We start from the raw sequence: 19893 nt of genomic DNA, 5'->3' as shown, positions 1-19893 counted from the left end.
GTGGGTGAGGGACTCCAAAGAGAACCACGAGTGGAAGAAGCAGTGAAGAAAGTAGCAGGGGAGAAAAATCAAATAGACGGAGGAAGAATGTTGATCAGCAGAGATGAGGACCCCAAAACAGGGAGAGGAGCCGGAAAAGGGAGGAGCTTAGAGCTGGAGGAGCGGAGAGGAGAGGTGATCCACCGCCGAGGCGGACAGCAACGTGTGTCCTCTGCTGCCATCTCCTGAACCCTGTCCTCCGAATGCGATGCTCTCCCATGCTTTAGCCTTGAACTTCTTGACAATACCCACTGCTTTTCTTTATCACCTCCGGCATGGCTTTGACCATGCATGCGTCTCTGTGTACCCTGCAGACCTCCCCCAGGAGCCCTACAATCACCCCAAGTCTGCTGGGACATCGGACAGGTCACAGTCGGCATGTGACTTCCTGAGATCTGGAAATGACTTCCTGTGTAGGTCACAGTTGTCTCAGGTAGGGGTGACCCTGCCTTTCCTGGGGCGTAGCTGAACACTTGCTCATAGCTTATGTTTTAAGTACAGGATGTATTATAATACTTGTAAGTGTTTTGATGTAAAATAGAAAAATCTTATCCTTATGTAGGTGGGTGACAAAGGCTATCATTTCCTAACTTGGTTTCAGAAGTGGGAGATACATATTAGACGGTATCAGCCACACCTGCTATGCTTCCAGAGGTAACCTGGCTGCCTTCATCGCCTGCAGTATCCTCCCTGCTCGCTCTGCCCCAGCCGCACAGGCCTCCTGCCTTTTCCTGGGACCTCTGTAGCTCTTGGTTCGGGACTTTCCCTGGGTTCTGTCTTTGCTTAGAACGCACTGGCCCATCAGCTGCAGGTGGCAGACACCTTCCTTCCCAGATCTGTGGTCTGATATCAACCTCTCCATGAGACTTCCGTGGCCTCCGCCTTCCACGGCCATCCTAACCACACCCTCACTCTCACCTCTGGTCCGTGTTGCCTGCTCTGCAGTTTCTTTCTGGTCCTTCCCAGTCCACAGTGTCCGGATCCAGGGGACAACAAGGCTCCAAAGGGGAGGGAGCCAGAAGGTGGGAGGGGCTGGGCTTGCCCTGCTGGGTGGTGCTCAACCCATTGGAGTGCTGAGGTGTTTTGCAAATATCTCCTGTGACTCCTTGCCAGAGAGTCCCATTCCCATGGTCAGCCTGGGACTCAGCGTTAGTAACATTTACAGTTGATTCTATTCTGTGCCCAGTGCTGGCTGCCCAGGCTGTCCTGCGTGTCTGAGGGCCGTTGTCAGCTTGTGATTCATGGAGGAATGAGAGGGATGCGCTGTCCCTGGGTTTGCTCAGGGCTGGGACTGTGTCCTGAAGGAGAACTCAGTGCAGCAGCCCGGCTCCCCACTGCTGCCCGGTGTTGGACCTTCACCCGGAGGGGAGCACACTCTGGTTTCAGATCGCTGCGTCCCCACCTCAGTGCCGGAGCAGCACAAGACCCACCTTTCCATACGTGAGGGTCTCGTGTGTGTAGCTGTGTTATTGGAGCAGAATGTGTTTGTTCTGAGCACTAAATATGTTTTTGACTCTTGTTAGGTAGTCGAGAAGCCTGGAAGAGGAACGCAAGGGATTCGGAAATGGCTGTTACTCAGGTAAAGTGATGATGTCATTGGCTTGTTCAGTGTCTCCCTCCTTTGTGAAGCGCTTGACACAGGACTGCTGACTTCCTGTAATCCTGCAGCCTGCTGTATTTCCTTCTGCTCACTCAAGCTGCCCTCAGCCTCCCTAGTCTCCACTAACACTGCATGTCTGTGATCCCAGGAAGTTCGATTGGTCATGATTCTGGACAGTACTTGTCGTTTTTGTTTTTTTTTTTTCCGTCTTTTCAGAAAGTTAATATTTTGTTGATTAATGTGTCCCCTGTGTCTCATTTATCTCCACTACTCATTTTTTTCCTTTCTTTTGCTAATGTTATTTTATTTCTTCCTTGATTGAGATGTAAAGTTTATTGGTGTGAGTTTGTCCTTTGTTCTGGGCATAAAGTTTTACTGCCTTACACTACTTACCATTGCTTTTACTGCATTCTGTGAGTTTTGGCACATTTGTTTTCGTTGTACTTTTACTACAGATGTTTTCTGAAATCTTTTCCTGCTTTTACCTGTTGGTCACCTGAGAGAGAGTTTCATTTTCATGTATTTGTGAGGTTGCATATCTCTTCAATTGTTGATTTCTGCATTCATTCCACTGTGCACAAAAGAAAATTAGAATGATATCCAGTTTCTTAACCTTTCATTAAAGATTTGTTTTAACCTAACCTATGGTCTATCACATAGATGTTCCTTGTGTGTTGTAGAGGTAGTGGTTTCTGCTGCTGTCGGGTAGAATGTTCTGTGTAGGTCTGCAAGGTGCGTATGCTGAGTAGTTGTTGAAGCCCCTTGTTTATTTCTGATCCTCTGCCTGGTTATTCTGTCCATAAGTTATATGCAGCACGAAGTGTCCCCCAAGTATTGTGCTGCTAATTCTGTCAGTGTTTGCTTCATACATTGGAGAGGATTAGTGTTGGGTTCGTGCTTATAATTACATCTCCTGGGGAACTGCCACTTGGGTAGTGTAAAGTCATTCTTTTTCTCTTTTGACAGTTTGTATCTTAAAGGCTGTTTTAAAATATAAAAGAAGCCACCCACACTCTCTTCGGTTTCCATTTGGATTTCTTTTCCCCTCTTTTCACTTTTAGCCTGTAGGAGTCCTTTGAACAAAAATGAATCCTTGTTTATAGCATGCGGTTGTACATTGTTTCCTTTCTTCCTCTCTTCAGTCATTGTATGTCTTTTCTATTTTAAGACAGGTTCTCACTGTGTAGTTCAGGTAGCTTTGAACTCTCTTAGCCCAGACTGGCCTTGAACTTGCCACAGTCCTTCTGCCTCAGCCTCCCAAGTGCTGGGATTACAGGCATGCGCCACCGTGTCCAGCATTGTATGTCTTTTAACTCAGGCATTTATTTCATTGAAGTTGGACAGAGTCATTCATAAAAAAGGACTTTTTACCTTTACCTGGAGTTTTATGCATTTTTTTTGTGTGCTCTTCATTCATTTCAAATTCATAGTTTCTCTTTAGAAATTCTTGGGCTGGGCAAGGTTTTGCACATGTGCTCTGGAGGCAAAGGCAGAAGGAGCACAAGTTTGAGGCCAGCCTGTGCAAATCAGCAAGCCCTTATCAAAAAAGAATGAAAAAAATGTAATAAGTTTATATAGGGCAGTTTTAGTGGTAATGAACTCCTTTAATTTTTATCTGGCCACTCTCACTTTCTCTGTAGTTGAAGGACAGTTTTGCCTGGTGTAGTGGTGTTAAGTGACAGTGTTTTCCATCAGCACTGTGAACGTACCATCCACCGCATGTAGCTGGCAGAGTTTCTGTTGAGAGATCGCTGGACTCTAGGAGTGCACTTCTAGGTGGGCAGTCACTTTTCTCTTGCTGTTGTCAAGATTCTTTTTTTCTCTGACTTTCCATGGTTCCATTATGATGTGTTTTGCTGTAGAACTCTTAGATTTATTCTAGTTGGATTTCCCTAAGCTTGAATTTGCATGTCACTCTTTCTCATATTTGAGAAATTTGGGACAATCTTAAATTCTTAGGTAGGCTCTCTACCTCTTTCTTTCTTTCTTTCTTTCTTTCTTTCTTTCTTTCTTTCTCTTCTGAGATGCATGTGATGATGTTTCTTTATTGAAGTCACTTAAGCCCTTGCTTGTCTTCATTTCTGTTCCCTCAGGGCTTGCATGAAGGGTTCCAGCCTCTGTTTCTTGAGTTTCTCACCAGGGCAGTTGGTTGCTGTGTTACTAAATCCTGTTCCCTTAAGGGAGGGAAAATTTGGGGCTTCCTCCTCCTCTTGTCTTGCTGCTGTCAATCCTTAAGAACGGTTGCATAATTTCTTTTCATGGGTCAGGCAGTGTCTTTTACGTAAGCACCATGGTATATTTGCTAATGGAAATGGAAGATGTTCCATGCGTACGTCATGTACATGTGTATTTAATGAGACCCACTAAGGGAGAAAGAAAATTTTCACCGTTCTTAATTCCCGTATTTAAGTAACATCTTCTTCGAGGTTGTAATCATGCTTTCTGTTAGTCTTTAACAAACTCAGCACTTTTCTGTCTTCCCTGCGCTCTTGTTTTCCACCTTTCCCTCCTTACTGATCCCTGCGCGGGCATCCTGTGAGTAGTGTGATGGGCTGGAGCCGACAGCCCCATTTCTCCTTCACTAGGAGGAAGCGCATCCAGTGCTTACTGCCAGTCACGGTGTTTGCTGAAATGTGCTTGGTAAATATCAGACTTGGTGGGTTTATGTTTTCAAGTTACATTTTTGGGCTACTTTTTCATTTTTCAGTAATTCTTTTCACTGTGTACTTCCGTAATCCATAATTTTTTCTGTTAATCTGTTAAATTCATTATATTATTTAAAAATTTCAGGGCTGGGGCTGTAGCTTAGAGATAAAGTGCTTCTCTGGCTTGCATGAAGCCCTAGGTTTGATCTCAGCACCACACAGTTTCAAAAAAATTCTAATCTTAACTAGTAAATTTCATTGGCATCTTGGTAATGGCTAAATATCTTAATTTAAATTGGTAACATTGTAAATATATTTTATGATGAATATTTAGTAGACACTGGAGTTCAAATCCCATTAAATGTTTTTTATGTTGTGCCATTTTAAACATCCTGATAAACACTAGTGTTTTATAGCGTAAAGTGTGTTTTTTTAATTTTCGTTGTCCATGCATGCTGAAATACGTAGTCACAGTGGTGATTAAAGAAAAAAAATTCTAGCTTCAGAAAAAAAATATCACTGAGAGAGACTCCTCTTAAAAATTTGTTGATTTAAGTGTAATGCATATGCATGAGTATATGGATATGCAATTCCTTGGTTTTTATCAAGATCACATTATTATTTTAAATATTTCATTTATTTAAATTTCTTTTGCAATACTGGAGCGCATGCCTAGGCCTTGTGCGTGATGGGCAAGTGCTCCACCATTGAGCTACATCCCAACCCCAAGTTTATGTTTTTTTAATGGTAGAAACTATATCTTAGATATTTTCCTTTGCCTTAAATGTATGCTACACTGTCCTGTTAATGTATTGCTAGTTGTGAGAAAGATATAGTATGTGTGTGCTGCATCCAGCACGGCTCTGAAAGTTCATGGGGAGGGGGAGCAGCCAGAGGATGGAGAAATAAAAGAGACAGCAAGCTGAGGTCAGGTGGAGCCCTCTCCCCAGCTGGAAGAAAAGGAACTGCCTGACTGCCTTAGCAGGAGGTTGGTGTCAATTTCAGCCCCTCTGCTGAGCAATTTTGTATGGCTGACCTGAGCACCTCCTGTTTGCCTCAGAAGCTCTTTGTTCTCAGACCAGCCTTGCCCCCTGGCACATGTGATCAGTTCCCAGCTTCAGCCATTCCCTAACGCATCGTGCATGTGCATTAACAGTAAACTTTCTTGGAGATTCACGGTGTTATCCAGAACTCTTTTCCAGTTGTCTCACTTAGGAAATCCAATGTCGATTTCTTTCTGATGCTGTATCTTTTGCTGAACTGTTTGATTCTTTAGCTTTCTTTCTGATTACCAGGCACTTTAGTTCATGTGTGTGCTGTGCCATTTTTAGTTCTTCAACCTCAGGCAAGTCCCTCAGTGTGTGTGAACAGTTTTCTTCATACTGACAGGGAAACATTTTTATTGTGGGCCATTATGTTTGTCTTTGAAATAAGCACATAAAGCATTTAGAATAATGGGCAGTACCTAGAAGTGTCTAGAAGCTCTAGTCATGGCTATTGCTGTCATTGTCGTACTTTTCAGATTCTGATGTTTCTTTAAAGTTGCTGTGAACCTTGCCATTTCTCAATGCATGACTCATTCTGTACCTCATGTAGCTACTGAATATCACTTAATGTGTTGGACATAACATATAACATTTTCATAGAGAAAAGCCTTCGCCCTTTTTCTATTTGTGCATTTGTTGTATTGTCAACATAATGAAAAATCTGTACTTGATTTAGAGTATTATAACCTCATATATAAAAGTATCATGAACATAATTACAGAGATAGAACATGCTTGAAAATACCTTACTGTGTATGACTATATAAGAAAGACAAGCAGGGCTTGGTGGTGCACGCCTGTAATCCCAGCACTCGGGAGGCTGGGGCAGGAGGATCATTGCAAGTTCAAGACCAGCCTGGGCTACAAAGTTGAGCTCATGGCTGGCCTGAACTGCACAGTGAGACACTGTCTCAAAAAGACAAAAAAAGAAGGACAAACTCGCTTCCTCCTATACATTCACCACACAGAAAACTCACTCCAGATGCGTGAGGATTTTTCTCCACCCACCAACCAAGCAGTTCTGGTGGGGGATGCTTTCTAATGCATTCTAATTGTGACACTAGAGATAGCATAGATCCTGTTCTTGAGGGCTCAGACCCACAGAAGCATCCCCACATTAGACGACAGTTGCAGGTGCAAATTTGCAGCCTGTGCTTCTGAATAGTCAGCTGTCTATGTAGATGGGCATTCCCATTCTCACAACCCTATTCTGGGTTCAGAGGATTTGCTGCAGCAGCTCATGAAAATCAGCAAAACACTCACTGGATACTTGTAAGTATTTCTTGGAAAAAGAAAGGCATGTGACCTGTGGTGCCTTTTCCAAATACTTTGTAAGTATTTCTTACAAAGCTTGTTAAAAAAGATGGACACCCAGATTAAAAAGATGTATAGGGCGAGCTGTGGGGTAAGGAATACAGTGTGTCCATTCCTTCTATGGATGCTTCACTTTGTAGAAATCTCCAGACATTTGACTGCTCCTTTGAATCATGTCCATTAGAGTTTTTCTGGAAGCTTCATTACATAGACACTTAGCATTGCTGATGAGTTAAAACTTTAGACCCCCTCCCTTCCCAGCAGATTGGGATAGGAATGAATGTGATGACTAATACCTCCTAGGTCTTTATGGTGACCAGCTCCTGTCCTGAAGCTACCTAGGAACCTCCGGCACCATTTACCTCATTAGAGTATAAAACCGTCTTTATCACTGCAGAGAGTCAAAATGTGGGTCTGTCCTCAGCAAGGCTCTAACTCATTTCAATTGAATTGGGCCTTACATATCTCACCTTTTCATTTTATGTGGAGATTATAATTTCCTCCATTTCCCTACGTTGAAATATGTTTTTCATCTTAGGGTCTGTTGACATTCAGGGATGTGGCCATAGAATTCTCTCAGGAAGAGTGGAATTGCCTGGACCCTGCTCAGAGGACTTTGTACAGGGAGGTGATGTTGGAGAACTACAGGAACCTGGTGTCCCTGGGTGAGGATGACTTCCTTCCACAGGTCAGACGTACTATGTGTCTCTTTGCATTTTCACTTGTGTCTTCATGAAATCCTCTGCACTGTTTCACTGAGGCAAGGACCTATTGCCTCTGAGATGTAAAGCTTCAGAATGTGGCATCTGGACTTTAACTGTCCTTTTTCTTCAGGTGTTCTGTCCATTTTGTGATAGTGTTGGTTCAGACTGGAACTATGCCGTATAGCACACTTTTAAAACAGCCAGTTCCCTGTTCTTTTTCCCTGTGCTTTTGACTCGTTCGTCCTTGGAATAGAATTAGATATGTCCACTTAACAGTGAAATATTGTTTGCATCCCTCTGCAGTCCATATCTCAGGTAAGCCGGACTGGAGTGTGGAAAAGACACCGCAGGTCACATGCCTTTCTTTTTCCAAGGAGGAATCTCTCCTTTTGACCTGAGTGTTGTCTCCATGTTGGTGCAGCGGGGAGAGCCTTGGAGTGTGGATGTCCAAGTGGAAATATCCAGAAACCACAATGAGTGGGAGTGTGTCAAAGGTGTGAGCACAGGTGAGAGCTCAGATGGGCAGAGCGGAAGCTGCCCGATGACATAGTGTTTGGGAAACTTCAGTAGTGGGAAAGGTCTGTGGGAAACTGTTTACTTCCTCTGCACTCACAGACTAGGGTTTTCCTTACCACCAGTTGTCATCTGTCAAAAGCAAGCAAGTGGGGAGAAGACAAGACTCTTTCTGTCCCTCATATTTTATACAGATGTCCCTCCCTAGGGCAGATGCAGCACTCACACCCTTAATCCTAGGCAGAACTACGCCAAGCCAGTCAGTGGAGTGACTTACTACTCACACACCCTTAATGCCAGCATCACACACTCCAGATTCATCCATCTCTGAAAAAGCTCTATGACCGCATCGGGCTTTGGGGATTCATCTAGACACAAAGCATAACAGCATGTCTGAGGATACGTGAGACCCTGGAAACCACACCGAGCTGTCACAGCAGATACAGTCAGTAGCAGCTGACTGAGTCTCGTTTTTTAGTTTTTGAGGACTGTCACAGAATTATCTTTCTGTGGGACCGTGACCGTGTTGGCCATCTTGTAACAGCAAGGAGCCACATACAGATTGTGGCCACAGAAATTTGCGGTTCAGACTGACACCAACAGAGTAGAGCCACATAATGATTTTTAAAAAGATGAAAGTAAGTTTATTATACAAGTGTAGCAGATAGCATAGTCCAGTAATATATTACCACACAGTGAGGCAAGGGAGGGACATCACCAAAGATGAAGGATCTTGCATGAGACCGAGCATTTGGCAGATGAGAGAGAAAACACCAGGCTGTACCCAGTTCGTTAATTTCTTGAGTTCAAGTACTGTGCACAGACTTGGTACCACCAGGCCTGCGTGGCTGGAAGGGAGCATTCCCAACACTGGTCAGAGCCTGGGAATAGTCAATGTTGTGTGTATTAACAGTTATGTCGCTGTGTTCCTTCCCTAAGAAGTGGTCAGCCTCTCTGCAGAAAGACAGCAGCTAAGGTCATCTCAGGGAACACCTGCATTTTGCTGTCACTACTTTAACCCTTTTTGACACATACAATAGCAGCATCTCCTTTGAGCCCATGGTCAGTAGCACAGAAAAATTTCACAGCACATTTCTCAAGTTCCTGGTCTCACATGCGTGAGGTTTTGCAGTAAACAACCCTTTATTTCCCATGGGTGCCGTTGTTCATTTGCAACAGCAAACCTTGGCTCAGGCCTTTGTTCCGTGTAGTGTAAGCTCAAACTGGTTTTCATACATCCTGCTGAGTTGCATTATGGGCAGGGAGTGGCCCCCAAGCCCCTAAAGCTGTCCAGGGTTCTGCCTGCCTCCCAAGCTCCCAAGCTCATGAGGGAGGGGTGGCGGCGGCTCACCAGCATTCCCCCACCTTACGAAGTTGCATGATGCCTTAGATTTTAAAGTGCACCATCACTTAAGACAGTGTTCTTCCATTCTGTCCTTTTCCATGTAATGTAAATGAACCTTTGTATGTGTTTAAGCAGTACTTCCATATATTTTATGATACTTGTGGTGGTGTTTTATATGTGCAATTTAGGAGACTGTTCTGTTGGGGATGATCCATTGATTTATGTATTTAGAAGACCTTCTTCATTGCACGAAGTATAACTCAGAATTTACACAGTTCTAGAATTTTGTGAACAGTCTTATTTCCTTTAGTTTTGTTTCATCTAACTTAGAACATACTGTTAAAGGACACTTTTGTGTGTTAAATTTTTTTAAATTTGGAACTTTTGATATCTTGATAATATCATTTTTTGTTTTATTAATCCTGTCTTAATGTCAGAAACATCTTCAGATAGACATTCCTTTTGTTATTTAACACTTTTTTCCCTTACTGTATGTTCTCAATTTTATAAACTTAATTGCTGGGTTTTATGTACGTATTCCTGATCTGTTAATTCTTGGAACAAATGCTATATTTTTTTTTAAATTGTTTATTGGTACATTTTAGGTGTACATAATGATGACATTCATTATAGAGAATATGTACCCATACATGACATAATCTGATTTTTTTCCCCGTTCCCCTCCCCTTCCTTTAAGCTCTCCTCTTCTCATTTAGAAAAGCTTTGTTGCTGGGCGTGGTGAAACATGCTTATAATCCCAGCACTTGGGAGGCTGAAGTAGGAGGATTGTTGCAAGTTGAAGACCAGCCTGGGCTACAAAGTGAGCTCAAGGCCAGCCTGAACTGCAAAGCGAGACCCTGTCTCAAAAAGACAAAAAAATAAAAGCTTTGTTGGCCAGGGATATAGCTCAGCGGCACAAGCGCCTGCCTGGCAAGTGCAAGGTCCTGAGTTCAATTCCTGGTACCAAAACAAAATTTTTAGAAAAGCTTTGTTTACATTTTTTTCCTTTCTTTTCCTCATGATTTTTGTTTTCCCTTCCTTCCTTTCCACTGCCCCTTTCCTTGTTCCCTTTCCCATTTGAACATTTTCTTACTGTTTTGCAATATCTATTACACATTTTGGTCCTTATTTACACTTTTGGTTCCTCACACCAAAAAAACCATGTTTACAAATGTGCCGGATTTATTCCACTTTAGTGTGACCTCAAGGTGCATCCGTTTAGCTAGAAATGTCTTAAGCTTATCCTTCTTCGTGAAAGAATAGTACTCCATGGTACAAACAAAGATCACATTTTCTTGTATCCATACATCTGTTGATGGACATTCGGGTGTTTCCAAGATTCAACTATTACAAATTGTGCTGCTATAAACATGGATGTGCTTGTATCACTGTGGTATGATGCTTATACTTCTTTCAGGAAGATACCAAGGAGAACAGAACCTCTTCTTCTGAGGAATCTCCACACTGATTTCCACAGTGGTTACACCAGTGTACACTCCCACCTACAATGGATTGGGATTCCCTTTTCCCCACAGCCCTGCCAGCAGCAAAGGCCATATTCTAATCAGTGTTTTCTCCATGTAGATTCATTTTGTTGATCTTGGTATACAGTGATACCTCAGGTGTTGAACTGAATTCCTTAGCAATTCATGTTCATATGCTGAAATACTGGAGAACTGATCATACGTTTCCCATAAGAAATAATGGAAAGACAAGGAATTGGTTCTGAGGCCTGAAAGTTACACTCAAATTCCTTTTCCTATGACTTTAACAAATTTTGTAATGATTTCTTGCCTTAACTCTACCATGGTTCTCAGTTTTCCTCTTACCTTTAGTGGTGGTATCTCTTTCCTTGGAGGCATGGTTATGACATTTTATGCAAATACACCACAAAAATAAAACACAGTGATGGAAGTTTTAATCCTCTAACACAAGCACTGTATGTTTTCTGGGTGAGAGCAGCACTTAATCTGAAGCATCACCCTTTTCTGTCCAGAGCAAGTCTACTAATATGTATGTGAATATTACCTTTAATATTCCCATGGGAAGGGCTGGGGATATAGCTCAGGGGCATAAGCACCTGCCTGGCATGTGCAAGGTCCTGAGTTCAATTCCTGGTACAAAAAGAAAAAATAGTCCCATGTGAAATTTAGTCCAGTGAATTTTATATTATATAAACTTGGCAGAATTAGACTAGACCATATTTTTCTTGTTGCTTGAATTTGAGTTGATTACCATGAGTATTTAAATTCATTTTTCCCTCCATATTATTCTTTCCTTTGCCATAGGCAACTGCCTATTTGTTCAGCCTGCAGTGGGGGCACCTTGGCAGGAGCATGTACAGAAGAGATCGTGCAGTGAGATAAGACATCTGCACTTACAACAGTGTGCTCACGAGAACTCACTCACTCTGCCAGACCTGCATTAATCCCTTCTGCGGGCAGCATCCCCAGTGAGCTAGTCACTTCCCACTGGGCTCCACTTCTTTAAGGTCTTTCACTTCCCAGCAGCACCACACTGAGGGCCACACTTCTGAAGCAAATCCTTGAGGAATAAGCCACAACAAAAGCACAGCCATATTTTGTGAATCCTCTTGGGTTGCTTCCGTCCTTTGGCTACTGTGAGTAACACTAGTATGAGCGTGGGTTTACAAATACCTCTTGCAGAATGTTTTCCACTATGGAGGAGGGGGTACATATCCAGCAAATTATAGGGTTGTATGACCTGAATGAAACAGTGATTGTCCTGCCTCAGCCTCCCAAGTGCTAGGTTTATACCACCAGAGCCAGGGGGTATTGATTTTTTGAAATAATTTTTCTCTGTCACCTGAAGTGATCCAGTGGTTCTTATCTTTGCTTGTGTGGTGCATTGCATGAATTGATGTTATCTTTATATTGCAGGATTAAATCTAATGTCATGGTTTATGGACCATTTTAATGTGCATTTGATAGTATTTTGTTGAGGATTTTATACTAAATGTATGAGGGGTAGCATTGGTCTTTACAGTTTGCTATTGTCATGGTCTGGCTTTTCAGTCAAGGTAATGCTACCTTACAGAACAAGTGTAGTAGTCTTCCCTCTTTCTCAGTGTTTTAGAAGAGTTAGGGGAAGATTGCTTTAGGCCTTTAAATGTTTGCAGTCATTCTCCACTAAGGCCATTGGGTCCAGTCCTTTTCTGTTCTGGGAGATTTTTCATGGCTGATTCAGTTTCTTTGCTACTGGTCTCTTAGATTTTTCTGTTGCCATATGCTCATGTATTTCTTGAATTCCATGTATTTTTTTTCTTGATCATTGTATCTGTTGTACAGTTCTGTTACTTTTCATTTGCATAGAACCAACCATTTGTAAGATCCCCTCTCTTTTTTGTGATATTAGCTGAGTTTTTCCTCTTTTTCTCTTAGTTAATCTAGCTATGAGTTTTATCCATTTTGTTAGTCACACATAAAACCTTAGTTCCAGGATTTTGTCTAGTGCCGTTTTCTATTTAGTGTTTTTCAACCCTCTCATAGGTCACAGTAATTTTCTGTTACTGTGTGGCATACATCCCAAGACCCAAGTGAGGAACTGTAGCTATAAGTAGTATCAAACCCTGATATACTTGCCTTTTCTTATGCATACGTGAGATAAACTTTTAAGTTAGACAGAGTCTGGTATTAATGGCAATAGCTAATAGTAAAATAAAACAGTGCTGCTAATAAGAGACTGTGATAAACTATAAGTGATTAGTCTTTTTGTCTTTTAAAAAACTTTATTGTCCTGATCTCACTTTTCTTGTGATATGTGCTGTGAATGTCATGGGCATTGTGACATAAGGTGGGGCCATTACTGGCCTTCTGGCAATGAGTGAGGAGGCAGATCACCTGCTTCGGGTGGTTCTTGATCATTGAGCCCTGCCATGGCAGTGCTTGGTGGTCCTCAAGAGTTGGTCGCTGTTTTCATCTTTGTTTTCTGCTTTTGTTTTGTTTTTCACTTATGCTAATATGATTAAGGGGAGGCCTCATGCTACACTTGTTTCTTCAAAGCTTTCTCATCTCCTTAGCCACAGAATTGTCACTTTGGACCTATTTTCTCCCTAGATTGCTGTACTCTAGCTAAAAGTTACTGTATGGGAACAGAATTAATTCACCATCTCATCTTCTTAGCTATTTGCAGGTTTTTGCTTTCAGGTCCTTCTTAGAATATTTCTGCTCATAACCTCTTAGAATATATAAATAAGGTGTGGTTAAATATATACATAGAAAATGCATATACCTAGAACATATACGTAGAACATTTGTCATTTGGTTTAATAAATTTCATTAAAGATATTTGAGGAGATGTGAATCTGCTTTCTTCCCCACCATCATGCTATTACCCGGTTAACTCTCTTCATTCTGCCCCACACCCGAACTCTCTTTCCCATAGTGAAGAATGGGACAGTTTGATGCCACTTGGTACATGTGTTTCTCTTTTTCACAAAGGTAGGAATATTAACTCCCCTTGAGCAATTCCAGTCCCACAGACTCACCAGCACGGACTACTCTCTCATGCCTGTTCCTCCCTGCCCTCCAGGCTTGTCTTTTCCCATGCAGGCTTTCTTTCATGTGGTTCCTTGATCTGGATGCAGTGTACTGCTGCTGCTTAGTTTGTGTCTTTTTTTCTAAACACTCAGATTTGCAGAGGACCTCCACACTAACTTCACAGTGAAAGGAAAGATCTAACTCATCTGTTAGGTCTTCTTAGGACACTACCTAAATCCATGTGTGCAGTGTTGATGACTTGGATAACATTATCTGTGAGCAGTGGCTCAGGGACACTGTCACAGTGAAGTGAAGTGAAACTGCTATTTCCTTTGAAATACTGCTTTCTATACTGCTGAATTTGCTGTGACTTTTTATATTTGTACTGCCTGTGAATAGGTATCGTTGGGAACATGTTGACTGAGCCTGTAGGCCAACAATCAAACCCTGTTTATCTCACTTATAGTCTATGTAAATTAGGCTTAGAAAATAAATATTAACCGCTATCTTAATTGAAAAGTAATGTTAACTTCAAGGATTTTATAAAATAGTGCCGTATTTTATAGTATATTTAAAAGTTCCTTTATTTAATAAGACTGATTAAACTGCTGTCCTTATAATGATGAGAGGATCCATTTCATGTCTCATTTACCTCCATCTTTCATTAGATAGCAGGGACTAGTATACTTTAACCACAAAAATGTATTTGTCACCAATTTGGGTAGTGAAAATTCCATGATCAAGGTACCCATTGAATTAATTTGTGCAGTGTAAGTGTTTTGGTCATAGGTTATTTGAAATTGAGCATTTCTTCAGTTGTTTTCCTAAAAAGTAAAAATGCTTAATTATAATTATTTCTTTTGGTATAATGTCATGTGTGTAACAGAATTCATTTATCATCTATAATTAATCAGAACTGATGATTTCTTATATTTCATAGATACCTCTCCTAAATGTGTCATAAAAGAATTGCCACCAAAAACAAAAAGAGATGCAGGAGAAATGTTCCAGACAGTAATGTTGGAAACACATAAAATCCACGACATTGAAGAATTAGGCTTCAAAGAAATCCAGACAAATGTACATGACTTTGAACATCACTGCAGAGAGGATGGAAGACTTGACGTAGGATTCTATGTGAATCACAAGGAAAATCTCACAGATAGGAGAGATGAGCATGGTAGAAGGGATACAGACCAGAAACATACCAAAAATTGGCTTGGAATAAGCTTTCAATCACATCTGCCTGAACTTGGGGTATTTGAAAGAGAAAAGAACAAATGGAATGAGTGTGGCATATCTTTTAACCAAGGCTTGTGTTTTTCTATGCATCATATAGTCCATGCTGGAGAGAACAAATTTTTATGTGACACATGTGGCAAGGTCTTCAATAAGAAAACAAACCTTAGAAATCATTTAAGAATGCATACTGGAGAGAAGCCTTACAAGTGTAATGAATGTGGAAAAGTCTTCAGTAAAAAGTCATACTTAGCAAACCATCAAAGAATCCATACTGGAGAGAAACCTTTCAAATGTAATGAATGTGGCAAGGTCTTCAGTCAGAAATCAAACTTTATACGTCATCAGACTATTCATACTGGTGAGAAACCTTACAAGTGTAATGAATGTGGCAAGGTCTTCAGTCTCAAGTCATACCTAGCAAATCATCAGAGGACTCATTCTGGAGAGAAATCTTTCAAATGTAATGAATGTGGAAAGGTCTTCAGTCAAAAGTCAAACCTAGCAAATCATCAGAGAATGCATTCTGGAGAGAAACCTTACAAATGTAATGAATGTGGCAAGGTCTTCAGTCACAAGTCACACCTTGCAAATCATCATAGAATCCATTCTGGGGAGAAACATTTCCAATGTAATGAATGTAACAAGGTCTTTAGTCACAATTGCTACCTTGCACAACATCTCATAATTCATGCTGGAGAGAAACCTTATTTGTGTAATGAATGTGGCAAGGGCTTCAGGCACAAATCATACCTCCAAAATCATCAGAGAATCCATACTGGAGAGAAACCTTACAGATGCAATGAATGTAGTAAAGTGTTCCGTCATAGGGCATCTCTAGCAAAGCATCAAAGGATCCATACTGGAGAGAAACCTTATAGATGTAATGAATGTGGTAAAGTGTTCAGTCGCAGGTCATTTCTAGCAAAACATCAAACAATCCACACTGGAGAGAAACTTTACAGATGTAAAGAATGTGGTAAAGTGTTCAGTTGTAATTCATACCTTGCAAAACATCAGATAACTCACACTGCAGAGAAACCTTTCAAATGTAATGAATGTGGCAAGGTGTTTAGTCGTAATCCCCAACTTGTATGTCATCAAAGAATTCATACTGGAGAGAAACCTTACAAATGTAATGAATGTGGCAAGGTGTTCAGACTAAACTCATCTCTAGCACATCATCTGAAATTTCATACTTGAGAGAAATCTTAGCAATGTAATGAATTTGCCAAGATCTTGAGTCAGATTTGACACTTAAGCACCAGTGCACTCAAAGAGGTGAGAAGCCTTAAAATTCAATGAGTTTAGCTAAGCTCTTAGCTTGTAAGTCTAAGCTTGTAGCACATACTGGAAAAAAGTGGCAAGGGCTTTGTGACAATTCCTAACTTGGAATTCATTGGAGATACCAACCTGGAGAGAAATCTGACAATTGAATGAAGCAGAAGTCATCAGGCACTGTGCCTTAAAAAACATTGGCCAGTGCCTGCTAGGAAGATAATTTTCATGTAGAATAAGTGAAGCCTTAAGTTATCATTTAACACCTAACTGATCATAAGCTAATGCATAATAGAAACTTTGCCAATGTAACAGTGCCTGAGGGTGAAAATCTGACATCAGTATTTAAAAAATTCAAACTGGAAAAAACCTCACAACTGGAATGAGTTTCAGATCTTTTAGTAGGTCCTCAGGCTCAGAACACATCAGACAAGGTATCCTCAAGAAAAACTTGGAAAAGTAGTCAGTTTGGTAGATCCTGTCTTCAGTACCCATACTTTAGCACATCTCACATAACTTACACTGAAGAGAAACTAGAAATGGGATGAATGTGCAGATTTATACCTTGTATAACACTGAAAAATTTGTGTATGACTGATATCTTAGAGATCTGAGGAAAGTGGCAAAACCATCATGATGAAGTCAAGCAGTAATCAACATTGTAATCCATACTAAAGAGTGACAGTTACTAAAAAAAAAAGTGCGTGTTCAACAGAGACTTGTAAACCTTAAAATTCACTAGGCATCAAGTACCTTTGAGGAAGCCATACAAAGGTAGTGGGTATGCTAAGACTTGTCCAAGCATCAAAACCAGAACAGAATAATTGAGCTGGAGAGCAACATTACAAATATAATGAATACAGTGACTCTTTCATCAAGTGTTAATTTTGTTGTCATAAAGGGATTTGTTCTGCAGTGAAACCAGACAAATACAATGAACTTAGAAAGGTTATTTTTGCCAGGCATGGTGATGCATACCTGTAAACCCAGCACTTAAAAGCCTAAGCCAGGAGGATAGCCATAAGTTTGAGTCTGGCCTGAGCTACAGAGTTTCAAAAGAAACAAAAAGTTCATTCTTAAAAGATGTGTCCTTGGGATTCACTGAAGAATTTGTACTGCAAAGAACTCTTACAGATGTAATGCTTTGGTAAATTTAACCAAATCTTAAAATGTATTCCATTTCACGGAATTTATATGAGGAATAAGTCAGTCTCTACCCAAGGTGAAACTGATGTTATATACTCCAGAATGCTGTAATTACAAGTTGAACAGTATTAACATTCATGATACATATCAGAGATGCAAGGACGTGTAAAGGGCCAGATACTTTCAGGTTAAGAAATATTCTTTGAGATTTTTTTTTTGGAAAGATGACCTATATTTGAACTTTAATCTGAACTTTGAAATGTGTTGATAGGCTTTTCTTACAGACTTTTCGTGGTGTCTCAAAGGCATCAGTAAAATGAAAAGCCTTCTCTCATGAAGTGTGAACATTTTTGTCCATGTTCCTTTGGAACAAGAACACTGCCTTTCAAAATTAAACGTTGTTCTCACTAAAGAGTAGTTTAGGGCTGGGGATATAACTCAACAGTGCAGCACCTGCCTGGCAAGCACAAGAGCCTGAGTTTGATTCCCAGTACCAAAAAAACAACAACAAAAAAAACTAAGCAAATTTCCTTTCACAAGGCTCTTCCACACTTTCATACTTTCTGGTTTTGTCCTGATCTTTTTTGAACCTGGTAGAGCAAAATCTTAGCATACAAAATCCTTTCTTATCAAAACTGTATCCTCACGTTCATCATTGTTACATCTCTGTCTTCCTTACTGATTCCCTATTATCACAAGCCCTATGGTGACATAGGTGTCAAACCACTCTGGTGTTTGTCTCTGATCTAAGAGCTGACAGACATTCTTGATACAACTGGCTGAATGACAGATTTCCAAGTAACTTTGAACAGTAAAAGAGTACAAGAGCAAAGCAGTGGAAGAGCAGCATAATCGTGTAGTTTCAGTTTAAGAACTATCCCAAACCTGTTCACGAGTACTGCACTAGGCATGCCAGTTAGATAAAATTCAACTCAAACTGGACTCCAAAAGTAATCAGGAAAGATGTGTCGAGATGAGATTTTCATTGGCTCCTCCCATTTTGTGAGGAAGGTGCATTCCCCCTCCCTTCACATCTGGAGACAGCAGTCAGCCCCAGCGTCACTGCCCACCTGGACACAGAGCAGGCTGCATGTGGCCCAAAAGTTGCTTCTGTCTGACACCCAGCTTTGTGTCCTTCATTTGTTTCCTGTACAAGTTCACTTCTGAACTCCAGCCTGAGCTCAGGGTGGCACAGACCCTGCAGTATCTGGACCTTCCTAGCAGTGTCCTACCCCTGCAATGGCATTTTAAATCATTTATCCCAATTCTGTTCCTTCTACACGTACTTGGCTTGGGCTTGGAGTTGAGCTGCTGCTGTCCCCACCATGTTTTCAATAGAAACTCATTTACTGTCTCCATTACATACTTTGAAAATCTAGTGAGGAAGGAAACATTTTAAATCCTACTTCTGCCACTCAGATGTACCACTTACACAGTAGACTAGTTGATTTTTTTAGAGTTATTCCACTCTATTAAACCATGGACTATCGTAGACCAGTTCTTTTCATGTAATTAGCCTATAATTCAGAAACGTAGGCTGGTCAAAATTATTTTTAAGCTACAATCCTTAAACACAATCCAGAGTTCATTATCACTTGTGTTAAAAACCAACAGTGTGTAGATTATATGATTTATGTAGTTTGTAGAGGTTTCAGTCCATAATTGGATGGCTCCGAGGTAGCATCACAGAAAAGAAACAGTTCATGGTGGGCAGAAGTTAGCAAAGTAACAAGGGGTGGCTACAACTATTTTCCTGCATTGGAATTGGGAATCAGACACTGAAAGCATAAAGTAAATCAGAAAGTGCAAACAGTTTTAGTAACAGCAATCTGGCAGCCCTGACTTGAGGGAAAATTCACACTTCTTGCAAACTAAATCCATTACAAGAATTTGCACAATAAGCTATTGTTTCATTATATCACTCAAAAATCTGAGTGTTTATACATCGGAGGAGTACTGAGCCATAAAGAAGGATAAACGAGACATAAGTAAATGGATGCAACTTGAGACCATACTCCTTAGTGAAATAAACCAGAATCACATGTATAAACATTGTATTATCTACCTGGTGTGAGAAACTGAAAGAGTAAATATGGTCTAAAATGCACAATGGATATTGTGAGATGGGAAGAAATTATTAAAAAGGAACAATGATGGGAGAAAGGGGAAAGAAAGGGAAAATGGAGAAAAATGCAAGTTATACTGTTATCCCTTAGTTCTTAGAAAAAGGTTTGCACTAATATTGATTGGAGAATTTTTTTATGCCATATCTTGTACTCTGAGTAACTACTTTAAAGGTAATAATATACAATGCATGAACTTTTTATTTTCTTATCATCTTGTTCTGAAATTTTATTTTACTTTTTTTCCATAAAATTTTTTAAAAAGCTCTGAGTGCTTTAACCAGGAGCTGTCTATTTTTATGGACCAAATTACTTGGGGAATCTGAAAACTTGGAACAATCACAGCTCAGGATACTGAGTCACCCATGATACTGTGTAGGACATGGCCGTGGAGTCACCCATG

At 40.7% G+C, this 19893-nt stretch overlaps 1 protein-coding gene across 2 annotated transcripts; it reads left to right on the top strand.

Annotated features, from left to right (window-relative positions):
* The first annotated feature begins 6 nt into the window (after window positions 1-6).
* On the top strand, window positions 7-18093 carry LOC102026164 (zinc finger protein 83-like). Of its 2 annotated transcripts, XM_013508865.1 has the most exons (7): window positions 7-472; window positions 1563-1618; window positions 4225-4279; window positions 7182-7308; window positions 7722-7853; window positions 14645-15885; window positions 15970-18093. In XM_013508865.1, exons 1-7 carry the CDS (start codon window positions 248-250, stop codon window positions 16144-16146), a joined length of 2013 nt encoding a protein of 670 aa, XP_013364319.1. In that variant the 5' UTR covers window positions 7-247; the 3' UTR covers window positions 16147-18093. The 2 variants fall into 2 exon arrangements, with proteins under 2 accessions (XP_013364319.1, XP_013364318.1); XM_013508864.1 differs by having other exon boundaries at window positions 14645-18093.
* The last annotated feature ends 1800 nt before the right edge of the window (window positions 18094-19893 follow it).

Source organism: Chinchilla lanigera, unplaced genomic scaffold (assembly GCF_000276665.1).
Source record: "Chinchilla lanigera isolate Chin_1 unplaced genomic scaffold, ChiLan1.0 scaffold00157, whole genome shotgun sequence".
In the NCBI taxonomy this organism is placed as follows: domain Eukaryota; kingdom Metazoa; phylum Chordata; class Mammalia; order Rodentia; family Chinchillidae; genus Chinchilla; species Chinchilla lanigera.
Note: the sequence above shows the minus strand (reverse complement) of the source record. Positions and strands in the feature narration are given on the sequence as shown.